Genomic DNA, 19,353 nt, shown 5'->3' on the forward strand with positions numbered 1-19,353 from the left:
GACTTTTTGCAGGAAGAAGAAGTGGCAAATGCAAGTTGGAGAGAGGACTTTGGAGTCTACTGAGAGAATTGATCGATTTTTTTATGGCTGAATATGAAGTTGATGTGGACAATGATGATGAGCAACTTCACTGCCACTGGTCGTGGCTCCTATACACGGATGAGGAGCTCTTTCAAAATTGGAGAGCGAATGAGAGACGAGAGAGGAGCAACAGAACGGCAGAGAAGGCTGAACTCACTCTTGCATGGATGAGGCTCTTGAAAGTATTGTGGTGTGACTGTGGGTCTTCCTCTTCCTGCAGCGATTCTCAAGTCCCTGTGAGAGTTCAGACCGAGAGTTGAGTGAGAGTAGTACTTCAGTAATGTGCCAGTCTCAATATGAGCAATTTGATGTAGTGGAGAATACAAGCACTTAATGTATAGAATGTTGCAGTCGCACATAGAATTACATTGTAGGGATTGCTGCTGTGTCGTAAGAGATTAAGAGACTCGTTAGGACTGTGCGATATCTCGATATTTGAATATATATCGATATATTTCGAAACGAGATTCAACACGGGACAATATCGTTTGTATCAATATAAGTCATTTCGCATTAAAATGACAATACATGCGTTTTTTTTATTTCTGTTAAAATTGTAACAGTATTGTATTTTTTAATTAATTACTGTATATATTTGTCATGCAGGAAAGAGATTTGTTTTATTTTTTTGTCAAGGAGCATTTTTATTTCAGTGACCTCTGACATTTGGCATGTCGCTTAAACTTATAACGGACTGTTTGTTTATTTTTTTAAAGGAAAATATATAATCTAATATGCTATAATGCTTTGGGGGAAACCCCAATTACATTACAGAAAGAATATCGAGATATGACTTTTAGTCTTACTAAACTGCAATTCAGTGTCAGATCTGCACTGCTCCCCACTCTCCCTCACTCAGCTCTCAGCCCACTTCTTGGCATTTTCCCATATCAGGCATTGGACAGTGTTGAAATGGCCACATGTAGACGCGCCTCCCTCATTATTGAAATAAGATAACTGCTGTGACGACAGTCAAAGAAAAGTGGATCACTCATCAACATTGTGCATCTGCATTTGGTTTTGTGTTTGCTATCACCTGAAACAGCGTCGCCCAAAAGTTTATGTTATGGTGGAACAAGGGAAAAAAGGTGCATAATGACATTTATGAGCTGCTTGCCAATGATTCACGCTCGTCTAAATGAAGCTATAATGAAAACCATAGGTGTTTTTATGACCACACTTATGCAAACACACAAAAACAAGGTTTACACACATGTTGAAAGTAATTGAGATCGGTTACACATTTAAACACATAATTCATTTGAGGACATGTTTATTTTAATTTACTCTTGTAAAATCTACCTTTTAATAGGTTTCATTGTATGAACAGTACAACACAGGCATAGTTTGTTCAGTAAACCAGCCTAATAGTCTTCTGACTAGTTTTCTGATTTTTTAGCTTCTTGAATGTGAATATTTTCGTCTTGTGTGACAAATAATTCATTAAGACTGAATCATTTTGGTTTGTAGACATAAACAAAACATTGAAAACATCCTCATTTTGAGGTTCGAAAAAGCTGGTCTTTTTAAAACTGGACAAAATGAACATTTTAAGGACCAAATGAGTACTTGACTAATTAGGAAAATAAGTGAATGATTAGTCAATCATGAAAATAACGGTTAGTTGCAGTTTTCCAGTGAAAAACTGAAGCCGTGACCTTAGAACAGGGGTAAGTACTGAGCCGTGCTTTTTATAGACCATTACTTTCCCAATAAAACAACAATATAGACACATTAACAAGGTCAAAACCTTATATAATTAAGACCGGGTCTCTATTAAATATCAATTCAAATTGAGCACTACTGAAACCGTACAGGCAGTGCTTTGTAAAAAAGAGATAAAAATGGATAAAACCACAATATTTAAATAGAAACATTGACTCAGTGGAGGCAGGGGGCGATGATGAGCTCAGTGGACGGGTTAACAGGGAGACGAGGAGGGTCAACAAGACTAGATTACACCGGTCAAGTGGTCGACAAGGGGAAATCCATATGACACTGTGATCTCTTTGTCTGACATCACATAATGATGGAAGCTGCACAAACACAGGGACAGTGAACAGAAGAAGAGAAAGATAAGATGTGACACGAGTTTTCTGCTCTTTCTCTTCCTCTCTGCACTCTGGAAGGAATTTCTCTGCCTCTGGCCTCACAGCAGTTGAAGTGGAAACGCTGGATGGCTTCATTTGTAATCACTCTCCACACAAACGCAAACCGCAGTACGTTCACCTCACAAAAATGCACGGGTTACCAGCGTGAACGCTTGTCTTAGTTTGCTCTGCTATATTTAGAAAAGTCACATTAAGTCGACCCCCTCTGTTTTATTTGTAGTTGACTCACAATTGTGGTGTTTTTTTTTGTTTGCTCCTCAGAGAAAAGCAGACCGAGACATTTTCATGTATATTTCTGTGCACGATAAAACAAACGTGAAGGTTCATTAGATTATGTAAATATCACGAGACACAACAGCACTTTTCCTTTCTTCAATTCAACTTCTAAGTTGTTTCATCTTACATTAGATTTCCATAAGAGTTTGACCCATATGGGGAATTAGGGCAGCCAATGGCTGTGATAATGGCCAATAATGTTGCTGATTTTTTTTTTGGCCTATTACATTTTTCCCCCACCATCTGAAACACATAATTGTTTAATGATAACAAATAATACAAAAAAATAATCTTAAAAGTGCCTGCTAGCACTAGCAGGTCAGAACACTGTTTCAGTCGGACTCAACACCCATTTACACTCCACGCCAAAGATGGAGACGGACGGAGCCTTTGCTCCACACTTTGCATTCATTTTGGTGGCATCGCTCGGTTTCTTCCGTCATTGTAAGCTCTTCAAAACCGAGTAATGCCACCGGAAACTAGTCCAATCGGTCAGGAGATCGACCACGAAGAGTTACCGTGGTCGTCATTGGTCTTACATTCCACTACTGCGAAATCCGCTTGCTTTCTGTCTATTCTGGATGGAGCAAAAACAAATAACCGTGTTTGTTGAAACCTGTCACTTGACACAAGTTACTGTGCGTCTTTTGCATTGTGTCCATACCAACGCCAAAGACGCACAGAGGTAAGTAGGGTAGTGTCGGACTGACGTAAAACAGACGAAAATGAAACATAACATTTTATTTTTCCAAACAAACTTTGTCCACAGAGCTGCAGTACACATTTTCCATTGTAGCCCACACACACACACACATTTTCCCCATTCCTCTTCTGTTTTTGTTCAGATTTTCTTCCCTTTCCCACCTTTGCTTTATATACGGTGTATCTCCCTTTATTTGATGCAGACCTCTGTAAAGCTTTGAGATGTTGTCCATCAATACATTTGTCTTTAGTAATTGTTCGATGTAATGCCTAAATGTAGAAATCATTAAAAACAAAATGCTGTTTTCTTGAATATCTTGAAAACTCTTCAGTGATCCTTGATGAAAAAAGTATAACTTACATGTTTCCGTGTATTTTAAGGTTTAGTTGGACTAGCGCAGTCCATGTCATGGAAACACACTGCAGATTGAGTTGTAGTCCAAGTTCATCAGCTGCTGTGCAGTGTTAACACAGTTCAGCCTCTGTAATCGTAATGAAGCACATTAGCCGAGGTGTGAAAGTGTGTGTGAAAGCTGGCTGCTGGTGGATATGTGTGTGTGTGTGTGTGTGTGTGTGAGTACAATGCACAGTATACACGACATAAACATGCTTTTTTCACCTGCATAGAGAACGTAGGACAGAGTTTGTAAGAGTCCTGTTTACACTTGACCTTCAGTGTTTGTGCTTGTCAGGGCTCACCCTCTGCTTCCATGTGAACGTTGAAACACAATTCATCCCATGGAGAAGCATGTTGTGCAGTTTCAGCAGAATAATCCGGTGCTGTTTCTCATTTCTCAATGTAAACATTTTTATTTACTCCTAAAGTAAACTGTGCAGTGAACAGTGTATCATGTTTGTCTCCCTGTGTTGTCTCCCGTCCCCCGCAGTGAACAGAGTATCTGCCAGGCGCGAGCCGCCGTCATGGTGTACGACGACGCCAATAAGAAGTGGGTTCCTGCCGGTGGATCCACCGGCTTCAGCAGAGTCCACATCTACCACCACACAGGCAACAATGCTTTCCGCGTGGTGGGACGCAAGATCCAAGACCATCAGGTCAGTCACAGGGAGTCACCACTCAAGATAAAGCAAGTTGAGCATCAGTTGTTAATTCACTGTCGAAATTGTGCAAATGAGTGGAGTTAAATGTTGAGAATCACTATCATTTTGATCAATCGATTAATCGTTTGGTCCATAAAATATCAGAAAACCTTTAAAAATGTTGATCGGTGTTCGTCAAACCCGGAAATGATGATGTTCTTTGTCCACAAACCAAAATGATTCACTTTTAATGATTTCTTTGTTATCCAGAGCAAAGAAATTAAGAAAATATTCACATTTAAGAAGTTTAAACAATCGGAAATCTTGTTTTAATCATGAAAAAAGTTGTCTATTAATTTAGTAATCGATTAATAATCGATTCAGTGATTAATTGTTTCAGCTCTAGACAGGATTGACTTTTGTATTGCGTTTTTATTTTCTTGTGTTTAAAAACATGTATAAATGATCATTTTGACAACAACACCATTAGTCAATTCATTGCTGACAAGAATTTAACTTTAATTTTTACAGTCTATTAATCAATTATACGACAACATCTGTTGCTTTTTGTCTGTGTCACTTCTCTGGGCCTCCGGTACAGTGTAGTTACTATTTCAACCAGCAGGAGGTGCACATCAACCAAAGCAGTAGCGTAATAAGCAGCAGCAGAAGAAGAAGAAGAAGAAGCAAAAATACCTCGAAATGAAGCTCGTTGCACTGAAACAGAAGGAAAATCCAAGAAACAAACAAAAGCAAACACACTATTCTTCCATATACAAGTTTAAACCAAGAAAAACACATTCATTTTCTATCATTTCAGTTGAAAATGCATCACATCTGCAACGACGACATACTCTAGCTAAGTGGTAATCCATCAGAAATATTGTGAGTTCAGCATTAAAGTTTACTCAGTAAGAGCTGCACCCAGCTGTGGAGAGGAAAGTAAACATTACCGAGCTCAGACAACAGCAGAGTCAACTCAAACGTCCTCATCTCCTCCCTGTATTACACAACACTGGGTCCACACGGCCCCGTTTCAATCACCGCTCATTTGGATACGAGCGCAGACCATAATCCACCGTGGACCGTCCCGAGTTACGCTTCAACTCAATTCAATTCAAAGAACTTTTATTTCCGCCCCAGGGGGGCAATTCAGCGGCTCATAGAGCAAGTCGTGAACAGCGTTTGAAAACGTGCTTCATATGAAGAGTCAGGTCTGAGAGGAGACGAGCGAAGCCTCATATAGTCTGTAAAAATAGAAATGAACAGTATATCAATGCATATACTCTATATATTACCCTCTTTTCTTTCTTTTTTTTAGCACACAGACAGTATTTCCTTTCCTTTCCTTTCCATTTTGTGGAGGAAAAAGAAAAATGATAATATCTAGATCCACACACACACACACACACACACTGATACTAAAGATAACCTTTCATTGAATCGTCTCAACCTGCTCTTTTTGACCCTTCGTCTAAATCCGGTGGATGTCAGCACATCCCGCCGACTGCTCCGCTCTTACTCCCAAACACACACGAGCAGTAAACACTGAAACCTCTCACATTAATGCACACACTGCAGAATCCTGGTGGAACTCAGCTGACAGCCATGATCCTCATTATACATGTGACCAATCCCTGCACGTTTACAGAGACACTCAGCAAGAAGCATTCATAAGAAGAGGCAGACTGACCAAAACTAGTGTCTAAATATGTTTTTTTAAACTCAGGAGCAAGACTATATTAAAAATAAATGACTAAATTAAAGACAAGTAGGTACGGAATCTGTTGTTATCACAGTCCTGCAAGTCACGGAGGGTTTCTAATTGGCTGGTTGCCTAGGACACCAGTAAACTCCCCCCTCATGTTAGTATTGGGAGACATAGAGTGCATCATAAACTCTCTTTACAACCAGGTAAAAAAAAAAATGATATTTTACTACATTATGAGCGGCAGTGTTTGTGTTAGTGCAGATTGAGTAAAGAGTGGGTGACACACTGAATACTACGGTTACATAGACTTCTCCTAACTGGTGTTTTATGTGCACATCTAAGAACAGCACAGTGTCACGGTGACCTGTGTTGTAAATACCTGCATTACTCCTCACTTTCATGTCAGTCAGTGTATCGTCACTGCTGCCAAACACTACACTTTTGCAGTGTAATGTTTCTGTCACTGCTGGAGTGCTGGATTGTATTCACTCCATTGATTTACACTTGAGTTAGGGACTTAAAGAGCTCTCCTACTGTACAAATACAGCCGCACAGCAGTGGCCAAACACTTCAGCAGGGCTTTTTCTTTTGCAGATTAAAGTTTACCAATTTGGAATTGAGACGGTTGTCCGTCTTTACACCTTCACAAAGTGAAGCGTTCATCCTTTGTTAGCGTTTGACCTCACATTTTATCTCTCTTGCTTCCCGTGTTTGGAAACAATCATTTCCTTTTAATTTAATAATAATGTTGTACTTTTATTCCTGTGATCGACCCACACCTATGTGTGTTTTTGGCTTTTTTGTCTCTTGCCTGAACTCACACTCAAGAAAAGAGGAGGTTTTGGTTAAAACCAATCAGAGATGAAGAGAAGGGCCTGGTCGTCGCCTCTGATTGGCTCTAATCCAGATATTCCTAAAAGATGAAGAGAAACAGGCTTATAGCAGTGTTGTAGTGTATGTGATACACAGGTATACACCATATACTCACTATAAAAGGGCCATGAAACCACTTAAAAATGCACATTGATCCACATAAATGCCATTTTTTGCAATTAAAAGGTGGTGACATTGGTCTTTTTTTATTAGAAAACTACTTAAATAGATTTAAATTCATTATATGCACTCTCGGTTTTTGTGCCGGTGGTCTGGCAGAACATGGCACATCTTTTTTTTATGTGTCAGCGTAGAGTGTGCTAGGGTTGACGCGTTCACTGCACGCTAATGCATCTCAGTCACGAGCAAAGAACCGCGGTGAAATGAAACGGAAGCGAGCAGCGCTTTTTTGAGTGTTTTCAGCGGCGTGTTCTTCAATCTACAGCCACTTTAGAGGAAGATGTGTCTGCACGTCGGGGTTGGGGCGTGGAAGACGGTATATGTGTGAGTGAAAATGATAATAAACTGTCAGTGACCTTCTCATTTAATCCACTTGGATCCATGGAGGGTTGAGCCTGTTTTAGACTCTCTCTCACATGTAACACTCATCACCTTTTAGTGTTTTTATGTGCGTGTTTAACCAGTTGTGTTCTTCAGGTTCTACATTTTGAATTATCTACATACATTCTGGACAATGTCACCTCGCTGAAGACAACTTCACATAATCTTTGCCCTCACTCACTATCTGCAACGGTGACGGCTTATAGACTTCATCATGTCACTCTCTAAACTTTTACTTTCACACTGAGATGCGTTCTCATTTACGTAAATGTGATTTTGTGTGAGTCTGTATTTTATAGTCACCATCTAACTCACACGTTGGTGTACCCACATCCCTGTTTACGAGCCAGCCTGAAGAACTTGTCCCTCTTCTCTCTCTCTTGTGTTCTTCAGGTGGTAATAAACTGTGCAATCCCCAAGGGTCTGAAGTACAACCAGGCTACGCAGACCTTCCACCAGTGGCGCGACTCGAGACAAGTCTATGGCCTGAATTTTGGCAGCAAGGAGGACGCCAATGTATTTGCCAGTGCCATGATGCACGCTCTGGAGGTGCTCAACTCCCAGGACTCTGGTAAGACCACATCACACACACACATACATGTATGTGACGTTCATTAGTCACTGCAAGGCAAAGTTGGTGTGTTTGTTTGGACTTGTATCGTCTTGGTGACCAGTTTGTGTCTGAGGCTGTGATGAGTGATGACAATTTGGGGAAAGAGGAGATGTTTTTGTCTGGTCCACACAGCATCAAAGTCAGTGTTTCAGGTTTAAGACTTGGTTTTATAGAACGTGTTCCCCTCCTCGCCTGAGGCGGCGCTGCATCAAGCATTACTGAAGGAGAAGACAAGATAAACAAGAGAACTGACTCATCGCTTGGTTAATGCAGGACAACTTCTGTTTCCTCCACATAAGAACAAAACATGGAGCTGCATCGAATCCTATTGTGAACATACGACACACATGTGCTGCAACAACGGGCTCATTTCTCCTATTGTTTACCCACAATGCCCTGTGTTGTAGTCCGCTTCCTGCATTTGGTTCACTTGAAGCGAAACCGAGACCTACTTTGGTGCGGATCAGAGTTTGGTTGCCCAATCCACACCCCCCCAAACGAACCGGTCTTTCCGAGAAAATGAACTAGGGTTGGATTTAGAAGGACCGGCGTGAATGCATCCTCATTGAGCTGAATTCATAGGGTGTTTTTCTTTGACTGCATGATAAATGATGCCCATGTATTTCATCGATTTTCTTTCCCTCAATCTGATCAAATACAACTGTTTAATGTTGTATTAAGCAAATAATACAAAACATCAGGGATGGGCATTTTTGCAAAAATACTATTCAAATATTTAATGGTATTGTTCATCTAATATTCAAATATCCTAAACTTCAGTGCATGAGAGCTAGTGAAAGTAATGCAGGGTTAAAGATGCATTCAAGAAACCTTGTAAATTGCATCACCTCTGCAAACACACTTGAGGTCCACTAACTAACTTATGATAATAGATGCACCACAAATTCAGTACTTATTGGCCTAGAAAGACTTGTTTTTTATAGATGCAATCATTGATAAAACATTAGTTTTGTGTCTTTTTAACATATTATTAGTCACAGTAACTCATGATTTTTATATTTAGGTAAATAATTCATGCCCGTCCCTAAATGCTCTGTCTCTCTAATCTACATTTTTCTGTGCAGTGCAATTATATACAGTATATTCAATAAAAACAAAGGATAAAATAACTATTAAATACATGAAACTGAATAGAAATGTAAGTTTTAGTGACTTAAGAAAATGTACAAACCATGGAATGTTACGTTAAACTACATAAGAGATAATACATTTGTGTTTTGTTTGTCGCTACTTTGCAGATCTGTTTGCTTTGGCCTCGCTCCATGAATTTCACACGGTCCCTTATTAAATGAATAAATCACATTTCACACATAATTGGACATCATTAACGGGAATTTGTCATTCACTTTAACCTTTATAATCACAGCAAACGTAGCCGTGGCAATGACACCGTGTTTCCTGTGGTGAGCTGAGCAGTGTGCGACTTAGAGCCACAGGTGTGTGTGTGTGTGTGTGTGTGTGTGTGTGTGTGTGTGTGTGTGTGTGTGTGTGTGTGTGTGTGTGTGTGTGTGGCTAAAACCAGACACTGTTTCATCCCAGTGACTCCTGATCAACAGCTGCAGACTTAATCTGTAGATGTAAGCATTTTAAGCAGATCCAGTTCATTTGTGGCATTTTGCCATTTATTTTTAAAGCAAACTAAGATAAATTAGCTCAATTATTTGAGTTGTCTGACTGTCTAAATACCCAGATTATGCAGCTTTTTATCTACAGCAGAGCTGTAAGAGAACAACACCGGGTCATGGCTTTTACAGCAGCACTGAGACTGCTCATCTGATGGATTTACATGCATTTAATAACTGAGCTCTAAAATGAAAATGCTGCTGCTACTGCAGATAAATCGCTGCTCTCATTGTGCACACGAGGAGCAGATTGACTTATGGGCATGAAACGGTTAGAGGGCGGGAAGCTGGACCGCACGGGATGGGAACATGATTTGAAACATTCAGGATAACCGAAGACATCTGTCAACAATAAAAACACGTTTGTTTTTTTTCAAGTGAGAGTCACTAATGGGTTTGGCAGAAACAATGATGTGTGTTAATTCACCACAAAGACAGAGAGACAGAGAGAGAGACAGAGAGAGAGAGAGACAGAGAGAGAGAGAGAGCTGCAGTTACAAACGTGACTCTTCTTAATCAAAACTTCCATTTCGAGCTGTCTGAACGCACAGCAGGCAGCTAATGATAGACGGCTCCGGCTAACAGCATGATTTAATGGGATGATGCATTTTTAGCCCGAGAGCCCGAGTTAGCCTGATTGGTACTTACATCTGGTAATTCTAAATCATTTCTAAAACCCTATTAAATAGAGCAAAGATCTAACTGGCAACATCGTGGCATCTCACACACACACACACTTCTCAGGACACTGCATTGACTTCCATTCATTTAGACATCCTTAAACTTAACCATAACTAGTTAAAGCCTAATCTGTACCTATCCACAATTCACATTTTAGCCCTAAACTGAACCAGTTCCACAGAAATGATCCGGTTCTACCTCATTAGGACCAGGTTTTGGTCAATGTTTATGCCAGAAAAGGTCCTAAATAGGCAACAAATATATATATATATAAATAATATAATAAATATATAATAAATAAGTGTACACACACACACACACACACACACACACCCACACACACCCACACACACACACATATTTGCAGGCTGTATTTTCAGTGGTACACCACGACCTTGCTCCTTCAAAACATGCTCTGATTACGTAGCTCCATCCTCTGGCTGTGTGTCTACGTTATGTTGTAGAAGGGATGTGAGGGAGGGAGGGAGGGAGGGAGTGGTGGTGAGGAGGTGACAGCATGTCTCCTGTGGTGTTCTGTGCTCAGATTTGCACTCGCAGCGTGACCTCTAATCTCCACCTAACACGCGTGAAGCTGAACTTTCTGGTTTCTTTAATGACTTTTGTGTTTTATTTGTATGATTCCAGCTGCCTCTCCTCTCCTCTCCTCTCCTCTCCTCTCCTCTCCTCTCCTCTCCTCCTCCCCTGTAGCGTCCCCTGTTCTCCACTTAAGCCAAGACTCTCACCATATTCACTAATTAACCTGATTTTCATGCTCCTCGTCATGCTAATTGATGCTAAGAGGTGGATGTGTGTGTGTGTGTAGTTGACTGTGAGGACAACATTTGGATTTAAACCTGTCTTTGTGAGGACATTTTGACCTTCTAGGGACATTTTCACTGGTCCTCACAACTTTATAAGGCCATTTTAGGGTTAAGACATAGAATTATGCTTGAGTTCGGCATTTAGTTCAGACATTATGATTCAAACCTGTCTTTATGAGGACATTTAAACCCTGTGAGGACAGTTTTTCTGGTCCTCACAACTTTAACAGGCATAGGGTTATGTATAGGCCCTAAGGTGAGGGACTAGGGAATGCATTATGTCTAATGTCCTCTCTCAGGATGCTGTAGAAGAATGTGTATCTGTGAGAGAGACAAATACTAAGAGACAGAAAGAGAACTTGTCACCCTAATTTGACAGTGTGAAAACAAATGTATCACGTAAACAGGACAGAATTGCGACTAATGCAGGGTTTTTATTCACATTCTCTATCCAGTGTATAAATAATAAGGAGCAGAAAAAAGAAGAAAACAGGTGGACTTGTCATTTAACAGTAATGAGCTGCTGCTCACTTACTTGACTAAATAGCAAGAAAATCTATCTGTTTGAAGATTTATGAAGTCTCCGTGTGTTTGTAGCCAGTCCTAGCTGTGCACTTGTTTATTTGAATATTTGGTTTGATGTGTACCCGTCTGAATCCTAATGAAATGTAAAGAAATCACTCGCACACAAACGACAGTGATGTTTTAAATGTATATCTGCAAAGACATGCTATTAAACCATGTGCAGTGAATGTTGTCGCTCTTGTTATCGAGGACTTTCCAACAGTTAAGCTTCATAGAATGTGAAATGTATAAATGTGACTCTTTACGTGGTGCAAAGATTAAAGCAAAACAATATTTTAAAGTGAGCTGGAGTTAAATTACTTTTAATAGGAGTGACTAGACTGAGACAAAGCAACAAGTAACAATTGCATAAATGAGTAAATGTATGCTAATATTGGTCCTTTGTGTCCTCAAAATCCTTGAACCCTTGGATTTCTATATCCTCTTCTCCGTCTTCTTTCGGCTTCTCCCTTTAGGGGTTGCCACAGAGGAGAGACACTTCCTCCCATTTATCCAATTAACTCAATCAATGGGGAACACCGTGGATTGGGTACCTCGCTCAGAGGAACCTCAGCTCTTGACCTGTCGGGATTTAAAGCGGCAAACCCTCCGGTTCCCTTTCCACTCAGTCATTACTAGTGAACAGCCACGACGCTCCACTCTGCTCGTACGTCTCCCATGAGTCTCTGTTGTTGAACCTGTGGATAAATCTGCCTTTGTTTTTTCATAATCCATAGTTTTTGTGTTATGTTTTTCCGTGCTGTGTTAGAGAGCAGGAGAGTCGTCGCTCTGTCATCACTGTTACACGGCACAGCTGAGAGCGACTCTACGTCCTCTCGTTTTAATTGTCTGTGAGCTTATGTAAAGCCTGGCACCTCTCGTTATAACACTTCTTTGTGTTTGTTGTGACTTCCATCCAAATACTTTAAATTTTAATGTGTAAGATTTTTCCTGCAAACCTTTTTTTTTGACCTTATTCATGTGCAACGAATGGCGTGAACTAAATCATGTGTGAAAATCATTAACGACTGATGAAGCTGTGATGATCCCATGTAATCCTCTGTGTCCATATTTGTGCAGCAGCAGTGTTAGCGGTCTGAACCTGTCTCTGATGCCTGCCACGCTCTTCTGTTGCATGTCTCCTCTGAGCAATCTGCCTCCTGTAATCTGGCATGACGTCGTTGTGCTCATTTAAGCAGGCGTCGATGCTGTGACAGTGACGCTTTGAACTCCTAACAGTTGTTAATTACACGTGCGTCAATATGACTCGAGGTTACTTACTACAAATGTGTAAGAGCAAGTTCACACTACATACATTTAGAGTTGCAAAGGGGTGATAACGTCCAGAAACTTTCCTTAAAAGTCTTTCATTGGGAATTTTGGGAAATATTCCAAGCTTTGTTTAAGCCAAGATTATTCTACAATGTATTATTTACCAAATAGATTTATATTTTTGTCCAGTGTATTCTTGTTATCTCCCATAAATTCCCATTGAAAGTCTCCCATGAAAAATGTATGTAATGATAATAATTGATTATTAACAAATTACTAAATTCGTTGTCAACTTAGTTGATAATTAAATGTGAATATTTTCTATTTTTCGTTGCTCCATGTGAAAAAGAGATAATTAAACCTTAATGATTTGATGTGTGGACAAAACACTACATTTGAGAACGTCATCATTTGATTTATTTATGTATTTTTCATTTTCCATCATTTTATGGACTAAACGATTCATTCGTCGAGAAAATAAGAGATATATTAATGAGTTATTATTAATTGATTATGAAAATTATTACTAGCTGCCTTCCCCCCTTTCTGGTTTCTGATTGGCTGGAGTTGTCACAGTCTCCGGTCAGTCAGCGAGTTTCTGCGACCTACACCTTTAAATACTGGACACTTAAAGATTTGAAAGTTGTGAAACCCTGACCAAATAGCTTTTAGAAAACTCCTGAGTGACATGTTACATGTTAGCCATATATGCAGTACACACAAAGTGAACTCAATTAATCGTGAACTACTTTGATATTCGAGTAATTTTTTTAAAGAATTAAAACAAGTTTTGAGATTTTTCAGCTTCTTTAATGTCAATACTTTCTGCTTTCATTGCTCCATATACTAAAGAAATCAATGAAACTGAATCGTTTTGGTTTGTGGACAAAACCAATAACTTTGATAACATTTTTCAGTTCAATTGATTATAAAAATAATCATTTGTTGCAGCCCTATAAATAATACTTGCTCATATAGTCAGCCTAAGCTGATCTAGCTCTAGCTCGACCACCGTCATGTGACTGTTGTTTGCAGTGAGAAAGGATATAATTGGCGTTTACTCCCAGGTCAAATGACTCTGCAGCATATGTGGGTTTTAATCTGCTGTGGATGTGATTGGCAGTTATTTATACATGACACCCTGGTGACCGTTAATTTATTCCTCTTCTACTTTATACTGACAGCCCACATGCTGACTCAGCACTATTGGAGCAGTGAGCGTTCCTTGTCTCTCTCCTTCCCCCTGCTTCCCTTTGCCTCAGCTGTTCAGTGAACTGCATACAGGAGCCAGAGGAAAAGCAGCCGGGGTTCCTCTTTCACTCCACTGTCTTATACGAGTATATTTGTAGTCCCGACAGCTGCTGTTGGTGGTATCTAGTCCACTCAGAGTCGTCTGTGACTCTATCACTCACTGGGTGGGTGTTAAAGTCCTGCTACATGAGCAACAGAGTCAGGTCAGGTATTAAAGCCCGGTATTTGTTGTTGATACTTGCTGTGAGAATGATTGTCATGAAGCTCTTAATGGTTATTTTGATACCTTAGCTGTGATGTGCTGCATTTCTTTCAACATAAAAGCTTCCATTGGTTTGACACAGTTTCTCACGCCGCTCAGTAATCAGTATAGATAGAGGTAGACACATGTTTCTTTCATCTATTATCCATTATCCATTATTTTTTATTAAAAAAACTGTATATAATACTGTGCATAGAGAGACAGACCATTAATGTTGATCAATAACTGTTTTTTTATGATTATTATTTAATAGGTACCATATATTTTCGGATGCGCCCAAAAAACCCATATTGGTGGACATACAGTGTAGACATACAGGAAATGACACCATCATCAACATGAGCCAGAGAGTTCAGTTTAATGGAATAAGAGCAACAGCTGGATGAGCACATTAATGGCAGCCATTCTTTCAGCTTTGTAGAAAGTGAGGTATAATTCATGCAGCTCCGTTCGCGTTTACAGTCGTTTGTGTGAGAATTCTTTTTATTTCAAACAGTGTTTTACTGGACTTGTGTAATCTCCTTCCCTTCCTGTCTTTTTTCTGGACAAGAAGAATAGACTGTAATGTAAATCAACAGAAGGATGTGAACGAGCAAGATAATGGATGACATATTTAATAATGAAGTTTATCCTCCTCCACTCAATATTTCTAACTGTAACTAATTAAAATGTTACCGTCACTTGCCTGGCACTAAACCTTCACTTATTGCCATGGTTACAATTAACAACTTGTCATTATGATATTAAAATGTTTGCATTGATCTCCTGTAAGTGGAACCATTGGTGCCACATTTCTTTGTTTAGAGGGTTTGGACCACAAATTGTTTCATGAATATAACAAAGCAAAACCTTCCGTCAAATCATGTGGAGCCTCTAAACAAATGAAATCATAAAAATAAGTTCATGTACAGCAAGAAAACCTCACAATATAAGAATAACGTCGCTAATGACCAGAGGCCATTGCTCAAAGTCGCTTCCAGGGAAGCTCGGCGTCTCTGGGAGTCAATGGAGCAGTGGGCGGGCGTGGACGCTGGGCTGATGCATGATGATTGGAAGAACATTTTCTACAAAAGGAACAGGGGCTGAATTTATGTATAAATAACTGGGTCTCAAATGAGCTTCCCCTGTTTCCAAGACCAGCAACTGCCACTGCTAATGCGACGCAACAAATGTATTTTTGACCAATTATCAAAATAGTTGACAATTAGTAATCGATGAGCAATTGATTAATTGATGCAGCCCAATCATGTTACATTTTATTATTATTTTGTGATGATTAAGGTGGTGGAAAGAAGTGTTATGTTGCAGAATAGAGACAAATTCTTGACTCAGTGGGGACCTATCGCTACCAGCCAAAGACCACTCAAGGACCCATCACGGAAACAAGGGAACTTGAACTTGAGTGGCTCCTACTGTAACTGGCGCCCCACAGTTTGAATTTAAGCCCCCCTAAGGCCCGCAACACACCACCTTGAGGGTCCAGTGACGACCAACCAAGGAGCTGCCTCGAATTTGCATGTATCTAGAAAAAAAATGTAAACCAACATATGACCTTTGCTCTCAGTGATCTGGATCCTTGTTCCGAGCTCTGCCTTACCTGTTTATTTGCATTTAATAATTAAAGGCAACCACATTGTACTGTAGGTCATCTCGTAGATACGGCTAATAATGCCTCCTGTAGTTGGGGATTGCATATGCTTTCATGTCCCTCTTTGAAGTTCACTTTGACCCAGATAACTGAACAAGTGCTTCTTGATGATTTCAGCTTTTCAGAGGTTTCACTGGGGAAAAGAGTAAATGGACCAGCCAGTCTTTGTTGTTGGTGATTGGTTGACACAGAAAACCAGCTTAGCGTTTTATGAAGCTTTTCTTAGAATATTCAGTGTGTGTGTGTGTCTTGTATTTGTTACGTTTCCTTGCATAAACCAGACCGAAACCTGGTCCTGATGATGCAGAACCTTATTTCTGAGGAACTGGTTGAGTTTAGGGCTAAGATTTGAATCGTGGTTAGGTTAAGGTTAGGGTTATGGATCACCAAATGAATGGAAATCAATGCAAGTCCTTAAAAGGATACCTGGGCAAACCTTTGGCACACAACTGACTCAGAGCAAACTGTCATCATTTTAAAACCGTTTTTGCCATTTTTTAAGAACTGACATTGATTGATTATTATTTGAAAGACTTGGATACATTTTACTTAATCAAAGTTCACACATCTTTGTTCTCAGAAACTTGATAAATGTTGCCACATTACTAAAACTTAGTATTTTAAGTTTTTTGACGGATCAAGTTATGTGTTTTTTTCTTTAAATATACAAGTGGAGAGACAGATCATCAGCGTTATTCAATAACAATTTGTTGAAAGGTTCATATAGTTATCCTATAAGTGCTTCCATTGACTTCCATTGATTTGGAAAGCCTAAACAAAGCCTTATCCCCAACCTTAACCCAACCACTATTCAAATATTAGATCCAAACTTAACCAGTTCCTTAGAAATTAGGTTCTGCCTCATTAGGAACCGGATTAGGTCTCCATTAGGACTACTGGTCCTGACAAGATCAGTGTTTATGCCAGAAAAGCTCCTAAAGAGGTAACAAATACAAGTACATCTATAAACACACATAGTCACGCACACTTGTGTATGTCATGGTGTTGAGTCGGATGGATTGGTTGGGATTAGGAGAGGGACTGATGGGTCACAGGTCCACAAATCACTGGTCTGTTTGTCTGTGTTGTGGTTTGTCCAGTAATCCACTCTCAGGCTGTGGAGGGGACGGGGGTGAAGATAAATAACAGGAAGTCATAGGTGTAAAAATGGAATGACCCTTGAACGACTGACGGGAGTTAGAAGTGGTTTGACGTACGTGGTCAGACCTGTGTCTCTGTGACAAACTGTGGCTCGGCTTAACTGGGCATGGACACGTATTGATTGTTTTGAAGTGTCAACAGCTCACAGCCAATAAATCCAGCCTGTGCTGAAAAGGCTGAAGGAGGAGGAATGTGACCAGCAGCACGACTGTCATATCAATCTATAGGAACGATGGAGTGCAGCAGCCCTGTTGTTCTGGCTGTGCGTCTTTTTTTAGTCTATTGGTGTGTGTGTGTGTGTGTGTGTGTGTGTGTTTGTTAAGGCTCAACTAGTGTAGGTCATTCACACATCACTCCATGTTCAAATACAAGTGAAATGCAGTGGATATGGAAAGAAGTAGAGTTTAAAATCAGGGTGGCTGATGGATAATTAAAGCTGTGTATGTTTCGCTGATTTTCATGTGATAAAATATTACAGTTTAATGATAACAAATAAAACAAAATGTTGCTTAGCATCAGTAATAACTTTCATGAACAAGGCAAATGGTTTGTATCTCCAATCTGCACTGGAATTCTATGCAGTATTTTTGCAAATAAACAATTTAACATAATTGTAATAACAAGTTTCTGAGACTTAAAATGTGTAATTTGTAATAACTGACCAATGTAGATAATAAAAAAAGGCAAATATCTGCCTAATTGATTAATCAGTCTCCCTCTAGAAAGAAGAATAGTATCTTATTCACAGAAATAAGTAGAGTACTAAGTACTTATATATGCTGCTTGCTGACACAGAGGGAAGAATCGATGATGGAATGGATTGTTGAAACATTCTGACAGGACGAGCAGAATCGACCTCTGGCGTTTTTTGGCTGCACAGTCAGACTCTGATTTGGCAGCAGCTTGTCTGCACAAAGACGTGTGAAAACTTGTTAAATGGGGATTGTCACTTATTTCCAGTCCCCGCGGTCCCTGCCAACAGTCGGCCATGTGGCCCTCGATCGTGTGAAACTTTTGCCGAGAGGAGGGGGGGTTTGAAATCTGAGAGAGCCGGAGTCTCCTCCCACTCGTCCCATAGAGACAGGCTAGAGACAGGCTACGTCCCAGCATCAGAACGAGTTTGTTTTTCTGCAGGTCACGAGACTGGAATCATGGTGTAAACATTTAGGGGAAGCAACATCATCACATCATTCTGGTATGTGTTTATGTGTTTCGGATCTCAACAGCCTGGCATCCCAAACCCAGCCCCCCCCCACCCTTCACCCCCCACCTTCTAACCCCATGTCTGCCCGCCTGCCCCACTTTTCTTTTTCTTGACGAGCTCATGGTGTTGAGCATCAACATTTAGATCGGTAGAGTCTCGGACTGAGCACTTGAACAGCAGCAGAGAGACAGAAAAAAGAAAACAGGAAAGGGAGGATAAAGCCAAAGAAGAGGTTCATTAGCTTTGTGTATTTTCCTGCTGAGGCTGCTGGATGCTTTGGCAAAACAAGGACCCCCACCCACCCAGTGCTAGCTGCAGACATGCCTGCCACAACAAGAGTTCATCGATTCTCCCAGGACAGACAGAAGATCAGCCGCGCTCAAATCATCCTCAGGAGTGAGTACAGTCAACCTGACAGGACAGTTGGACAGAGAGGTTTTTTGGAAACACTCCAACATTGTACTCTTGTTGGTGCTGCTTTTGTCTTCTGTTAGGCTTGACATGAGACAGGGTATTTTTCCACTGAGAATTCCTTTGCTGTGACTATGTTGCAGAGACAACACTCACAGAAACATTTATTTTGGAATGTTCATCAAGCAAAAAACAACAAACACCAATCATCCTCCGTTTGTTGTGACTTAATTATGATCATCTGCTGTTTTTCTCTCTCTAAAGTCAATGTCTTTTCGAATTTATTTTGAATTTTTGACACCTTTCCAGACACGTAAATGTGATGTATTGAGAAACACCATCTCAGAAAACTAATATACCATGTAATTACACTCAAGCCATTACAAACAAAGTGCAGGCCAAGTAGTATTAACAAGAGACAAGTGTCAGCAATAATCCAGCCAGATACATGAATTATTGTTATAATTTT

At 40.1% G+C, this 19,353-nt stretch overlaps 1 protein-coding gene across 8 annotated transcripts in view; it reads left to right on the forward strand.

Moving 5' to 3' along the window:
* Window positions 1–19,353, forward strand: part of enah (ENAH actin regulator) — a 149,157-nt gene that overhangs the window by 68,205 nt on the left and 61,599 nt on the right. For 7 of the 8 annotated variants that reach the window (XM_058614268.1, XM_058614267.1, XM_058614265.1 and 4 more), the window contains exons 2-3: window positions 4,058–4,223; window positions 7,747–7,924. In XM_058614268.1, the coding sequence (XP_058470251.1) occupies window positions 4,058–4,223; window positions 7,747–7,924 (344 nt within the window). Of the gene's footprint in view, window positions 1–4,057; window positions 4,224–7,746; window positions 7,925–18,584; window positions 18,870–19,353 lie in introns of those variants that run through there. The other variant, XM_058614270.1, reaches the window with a different exon arrangement.

Source organism: Solea solea, chromosome 17, assembly GCF_958295425.1.
Source record: "Solea solea chromosome 17, fSolSol10.1, whole genome shotgun sequence".
Classification (NCBI taxonomy): Eukaryota; Metazoa; Chordata; class Actinopteri; order Pleuronectiformes; family Soleidae; genus Solea; species Solea solea.